We start from the raw sequence: 6,764 nt of genomic DNA, 5'->3' as shown, positions 1-6,764 counted from the left end.
CGGTTCCCTCGGCAGCACAGCGTTTCCCAACCCCGGTCCTCCGGTTCCCTCGGCAGCACAGCGTTTCCCAACCCCGGTCCTCCGGTTCCCTCGGCAGCACAGCGTTTCCCAACCCCGGTCCTCCGGTTCCCTCGGCAGCACAGAGTTTCCCAAGCCCAGTCCTCCAGTACCTCCACAGCACAGTGTTTCCCAACCCTGGTCCTCCAGTTCCCTCCACAGCACAGCGTTTCCCAACCCCGGTCCTCCGGTTCCCTCCACAGCACAGCGTTTCTCAACCCCGGATCTCCAGTTCCCTCGGCAGCACAGTGTTTCCCAACCCCGGTCCTCCAGTACCTCCACAGCACAGTGTTTCCCAACCCCGGTCCTCCGGTTCCCTCGGCAGCACAGTGTTTCCCAACCCCGGTCCTCCGGTTCCCTCCACAGCACAGCGTTTCTCAACCCCGGATCTCCAGTTCCCTCCACAGCACAGCGTTTCCCAACCCCGGTCCTCCGGTTCCCTCCACAGCACAGCGTTTCTCAACCCCGGATCTCCAGTTCCCTCGGCAGCACAGTGTTTCCCAACCCCGGTCCTCCGGTTCCCTCCACAGCACAGCGTTTCCCAACCCCGGTCCTCCAGTACCTCCACAGCACAGTGTTTCCCAACCCCGGTCCTCCGGTTCCCTCGGCAGCACAGTGTTTCCCAACCCTGGTCCTCCAGTACCTCCACAGCACACATTTTTATTCCAACGCTGGACAAGCATACCTGATTCAACTTCTCAACTAATCATCAAGCCCTCAATGTGTTGAATGAGGTTTGTCCAAGGCTACAACAAGTGTGTACTGTTGGGTGTACTCGAGGACCAGGGTTGGTAAACACTGATCTAACGTAAATCAATTGATATTGTTTGACAAACAACAAAGTAACACAGTCATTTATTTTACATTTTCTGAAGTACTCCATTAATATTTACAATAGTTAGAAATATTTTTTTTACAATGAGTGTCACAACCAGAAAACAGAATTGGTAACATTCAAACAGCACTTAGGGGACAATGTTTGGCAAGAGACATTACTTCAGTTTCAGAGAACACTATAACATCTAGATTGCAGGTTCAGATACAGCACATAGGTGGTACAGACTGTCTGAATAGCAACGGCAGCTCTACTGTATAATATATTGTACGTGGGAAGACTAGTTACCAACGACAACATAACCTGTACTAATGTGGTGGCATGGTCTACAATAGTTTAGTAGTTTGTTAGGACAGTTAAAAAAAGATATTTACAGAGGATGTTACACAGTACATTTGATTCTAACTGCTTAGCCCAACAAGGCTATTCCTCAATGGTTACCAAAATAGTGTCATTCATAATTTCACCACACTATTATCAAGTGACATATCTAATACAGCTGGCATTTGGATACAGCCAAGCTCCCTTTTCTAGAAAATAGCCGAATTATAAATAATCTTCCTATTAAAAACAGATTAAGTCTCTTGTGCGTATTAATAATCTCACTATTTGCAATTGATGTGCTTATTAAATCTACCCAACTCTATGCTAGGCTTCAAGTTATATAGTGCTTCTCATTAAAGGGCCCAATCCTACATTGAGAACACACGTTTGTTCATTTGTATCTCAACATATAATTCAGCCCTAAAGGTCCAGATCGTTATGGGATCCCACAGGTTGGAGACATCTACGGGGTTATGTCCAAATACTATTGTGGCTTCCTATCCTCTTTTTTAAGGGGCTACCCTTAAAAAGTTCCAATGCAGCCGTTTTTATCTCAAAATCAAAATAATATCTTGGTAACAAGTAAGTACCTTACTGTGATTTTGAACATTTTCATTGAAAACAAAAGGAACAAAAATAGCTTCTGAGCAATGAGCAATTTCTCAAACAAGAATTTTGCTAAGATTGGCTGGGAGTGGCCTGAGTGAGGGGAAAACTGAAAATGAGTGGTTATTGGCAGAGAGGTTTGGAACTCTTTCTTATTGGTCTATTAACCAATTTACCATCTGGTGATGTCACCAGGCAGGCAAAAACTTCAGGCGGTCTTTCCAAACAGCTCTTAAACTAAAAAGGGCATGATCACCTTTTTCACAATATTCTTTCAACCTCAGTGTGGAAATATATTAAAAAAAACAGGAAATTCATGTTTTAGACTGCACTAGGTCTTTAACTCTCCTTTTAACTAACCTGGATAACTGGTTTGTCACCATATTGCTTTCCCTTCACCAGTTCTTATAGACCAGTGGTCAGAGAGGACAAGGAGAAGAAACCATGTAGAGCACGGAACATGGATTTCTCGGCAGAGTGATGAAGGCTCTCAATGAGGATCAGAATCACAATAATTTGTGAAGGAATCATATTTGATGATTGTTATCCATTGTTGTTATGTTAAATATGAGTAAGTAACTGTTACTAGAGCCTAAGAATCCTCCTTTTTCCCCAAAATCACCGCTTCCTACTTGGGGAAGTCCAGGAGTTGGGGGGGGGGGTGTAGTGTTCCCTCAGGGGGTTAGCCCTCCAAAGCACATGTACTTGACGTCCAGGTACTCCTCGATGCCATACTTGGAGCCCTCACGGCCCAGGCCTGATTGTTTGACCCCGCCGAAGGAGGCCTCTGGGGTGGAGAGGAGACCCTCGTTCACCCCCACCATGCCTACCTCCAGATTCTCCGCCACCCGCCAGATCTGACTGACGTCCTGGGAGAAGAAGTACCCTGGGGAGAGCAGAGCGTAGTTGAATGAAACTCATCAACTCAGATTTTGAGATAGACTTTCTATTGACATGAAATAGAGTAATAGAATCAGTAAATCAGACTGGCTCTGTCAAATAATTATTATTATAGGTTTGAGGGGTTTTCAGACATGACAGCAAGGTGCATACAAAGTGTTTAGCTTACCTGCTAAACCCACATGAGATGCATTAGCAATGGCAAGTGCTTCCGCCTCTGTGCTAAACCTGTCATAAGGAAGAGACAAACAACTTGAGCTAGCTTCCATTTTAGCTTCCATTTTAGCATCCATCCACTCTTCAGTTGTGATTGAGTTGTCTGATCTCTCCTAGCGCCACTGACCTGATGACTGGCAGGAGAGGACCGAAGGTTTCCTCTCTGGTACACAGCATGTCTGTGGTGACATCAGCCAGCAGAGTGGGCTGATGGAACGAGCCGTCAAGACGCTTTCCCCCCCTTAGCACCTTGGCCCCCCGCGACACTGCATCCATTACCTGGTGCTCCACCTGGGAGAGATATAGGATTTAAGGTTGTGTAACATATCAGAATATAAACAATATCATGCAGATAAGTTACAGTATAGTTATAATACAAACACCCACTTGACATAAGGAACCAGGTTACCTTCTCAGAGGCACGGACATTGATGAGAGGTCCCTGGGTGGTGTTTGGGTCAGAGCCATGGCCCAGACGGAGCTCTGCGTCCATGGCCTTCCCCAACTTCTCTATGAAGCGATCGTGGATCCTACTCTGGACCAGGAAGCGGTTGGAGCAGACACATGTCTACGGGGGTCAAAGGGCACATTGAGGGACATGGAGGTTAGGCCACGACTTAAGACACCCCGTTTTAGAATGACAAGCAACATTTCGATATGGTGCATTTCACAGTTTCCCCCAGTACAGTAGACACAAAATGATTTGTTTTGAGATAACTTCTATTTCAGTACCTGTCCTGAGTTCCTGAACTTCGAGTTCATGGCTCCCGCCACAGCCTTGTCCACATCCGCACTGTCAAACACAATGAAGGGGGCATGGCCACCCAGCTCCATTGAAACCCTCTTGACGGTGTCAGCGGCATGCTTCAAGAGAATCTGAGGATGAGCGAGGAGTTACCATGAAGATCACAGGCCTTTTCATGGAAAAATGATCCATCTACAAGATTTAAGACTAACATGAAATGTATATTGCATTTTCAGGATTGATTAAGCTAACTCTGAAGCCATTCTAGATCAGTGTCCATACCTTGCCAGTGGCAGTGGATCCAGTGAAGGAGACCTTCCCCACCAGGGGGTCTGTGCAGAGGACCGTCCCAACAGAGGGGGTCTTCTCTCTGGAGCAGGGAACCACGTTAAACACCCCCGCAGGGATCCCGGCCTGACTCGCCAGCTTTACACACACAAAAAGTAAACATATGAATTAGACAAATGAAGTGTCTCACTGTCGGGGACCCAGCCACAGTGAGTCTTGTTGTGGAAACGGAAGCACCGACCTCAGCAAGCGCCAGGGCAGAGAGGGGTGTGTCCTCGGCAGGTTTCACCACGACGGTGCAGCCCGCGGCCAGGGCAGCACCCGCTTTCCTGGTGATCATAGCACTGGGGAAGTTCCACTGTGGAGGGGGGAGGGGGAATAGGCTAGATTAGGTGTTCAGCAGGAAGTGAAAAGCATGACATAATTTTAGCTCTCCAGGACCTAAGTTGGACATCCCTGACATATAGTAGGTGGATGAAGCATTACAGCTCACCGGAGTGATGATGGAGGCCACACCCACAGGCTGTTTGAGCAGAAGGATCTTACGGTCCTTGGCAGCCGAGGGCACAACATCCCCGTAGACACGGCGCGCCTCCTCAGAGAACCATTCCAGGAAGCCAGCAGCGTAAGCAATCTCCCCCAGGGACTCCTTCATGGGCTTGCCCTAAGAGGTGCAGAACACACAAGTGGTTTACAACTCAGAACGAAATACAAATCATTACACGGACAGGGCAGCACCCCTGTTGCATCCAGCAAGACAATACTCACACACTCAAAGGTGATCAGCTTAGCAAGGTCCTCCTTGTTCAACGTCAACAGATCATACCATTTCCGTAGAAGGACGCTTCTTTCCTAAGGAAGAAAACAACATTAAATCAGATCATGGAATCAGTAAGTTGCATGATCCACAAGAATCTGGAGGACCCTGCCTGGTTTTACTAGCGCTCCCTGGAACTAGCAGCTCCTGATAACAGAGATGGAACTTGATGCAACAATGTGTGCTGTGTATTGAAAGTGTATGAGGTGTTGATGGTGAGTGGTGCCTCTGGCTGTTGCCTTTCCACTCACTCAGTCCCTCTCATGCCAAAGCATTGCTTCACATGCATGGCAGCAGATCATTTATTTGCAAGACGAAAATGGGACAGAGAGTCGGAAAGGGGGGGTAAAAAGAAGGGGAGGGGGTGTTTGTTGGCTGCATGGACAGAAAACCAGTACAATGAGGCCATCTTTACCAGATCAAAGACAAAACTGGAGTGAACAGGAATGTCCCCAAACTACAGTATAAGATGGAGTCAGATTTGATATTCTCTCAAGGCTGTGAGTGATGTACGTGTGATGTACGCTAAGTGATGTATTAATATGGCAGTGAGTGAGTTGGCTTAATAATTGCATAATCACTCACAGACATTAAAAAAAAACAGCCCTGCAACCTGGAGTGGTTACTTTGCGGGCCAAGTAGTTATTTGGCCAGGCTATTATAGAGCGTACACTACAGTACAGGCCCCAAAACAATGAGCCCTAGGGTATAGGCTATGATACTTGTAATAGATATGCAATTGTGCACTTTGACTGTCTCTATTAGGTTATTCTATTCTGCCTAACATGCATGCCAGTCACAATAGTTAGGGGAAGCAGCTGTCACACTGTTGATTTCATGCAGCTAGGAAATGTGGGGAAAGCGGTGGTACTGATGAAGATGGAAAAAAATATCAAGATGTTATTCACAGAATTGCGGATCGTCAACTGTCAAGTCAACGGTATTTCAGCATAATTAAAGTAGAGGCATACCTTCGCTGTGTGTTGCTTCCAGAAGTAGAATGCCTTGTAGGCTGCGTCGACAGCTAGTTTAGCTTCTGCTGGACCGCAGTCTGCGACTTTCGCAATCTGTTCCCCCGTCGCTGGGTCCAGCACTGGGAAGGTAGAGGGAGCGTTGATCCATTGCCCGTTCACATAGCCCTGCGTTCGGAGAAGCTGAGCGGAAATATCGAGGCTGTATTGCCGATGCATGACCAACGGTAGGCCGACCTGGCGGGGTAGACACCGACTTCTTAGGAGACAGAAACTACCCATAGCACGAGAATAGCTTTGTCCACAAGAGGTTTCAAGTGGAATGCTGTCTCGCTCTATCAGTCAAAGCAAAACTGCTGCAGTGACTGGTGAATTTCAATAAGGTTGTCGTCCGTGGATAGATACGAGTTTGAACCAGTCTTGAAGGCGGTCGCATTAAACACGTGATCATGCATGCGCACACACACAATACATTGCTGACTAAACCCTAACTCTTGTGCTCCATCGCTCAGAATAGATACAATGTAACACAAGTGTCATTATCGAAATCAACTAAATGTGCAGCTACATGTATTCTTCGTGTTGACTACAAGTGCTACAATACGTTACAATGCAAAGACCATATCTTAGATAATATGCTAGTTTTAGTTATGAAATAAGCGAATGTATCGATAGCTTGTTACAACGTCCATCTTTCCTATCGCCATTGATGTGTTTAGTTGGCCGATCCACACGCTTGGATATCTTCTCTTGCGTACAATAAGAGCCCGCAAACTATAACCAGCTTCCCTGAAATGTAGGCATGTGTATGTTGCATCATTAGTAATACATTAGTCTTAAGTCTATCAACGTTCAGTCACAAGCCGACTTTAAAGGCGAAGCTGACTAATCTATAAATCGCATTGTATTAACTACTCAATGGGCTTGTTCGACATTTCAGCAGACTGACGACTAATGATCTACAAATCACCTTGCATCATAAATAATGAGTCATTAATAGTCAGT

At 46.5% G+C, this 6,764-nt stretch overlaps 1 protein-coding gene across 1 annotated transcript; it reads right to left on the bottom strand.

Moving 5' to 3' along the window:
- Positions 1 to 896: 896 nt before the first annotated feature.
- Positions 897 to 6,213, bottom strand: aldh5a1 (aldehyde dehydrogenase 5 family, member A1 (succinate-semialdehyde dehydrogenase)). Its single transcript, XM_029741369.1, has 10 exons — positions 5,760 to 6,213; positions 4,740 to 4,823; positions 4,465 to 4,635; positions 4,213 to 4,329; positions 3,966 to 4,109; positions 3,671 to 3,814; positions 3,348 to 3,506; positions 3,066 to 3,229; positions 2,892 to 2,950; positions 897 to 2,708 (listed from the first exon to the last, which is right to left on the bottom strand). Exons 1-10 carry the CDS (start codon positions 6,039 to 6,041, stop codon positions 2,497 to 2,499), a joined length of 1,536 nt encoding a protein of 511 aa, XP_029597229.1. The 5' UTR covers positions 6,042 to 6,213; the 3' UTR covers positions 897 to 2,496.
- Between the last annotated feature and the right edge of the window lie 551 nt (positions 6,214 to 6,764).

Source organism: Salmo trutta, chromosome 3 (assembly GCF_901001165.1).
Source record: "Salmo trutta chromosome 3, fSalTru1.1, whole genome shotgun sequence".
NCBI lineage: Eukaryota > Metazoa > Chordata > Actinopteri > Salmoniformes > Salmonidae > Salmo > Salmo trutta.
Note: the sequence above shows the minus strand (reverse complement) of the source record. Positions and strands in the feature narration are given on the sequence as shown.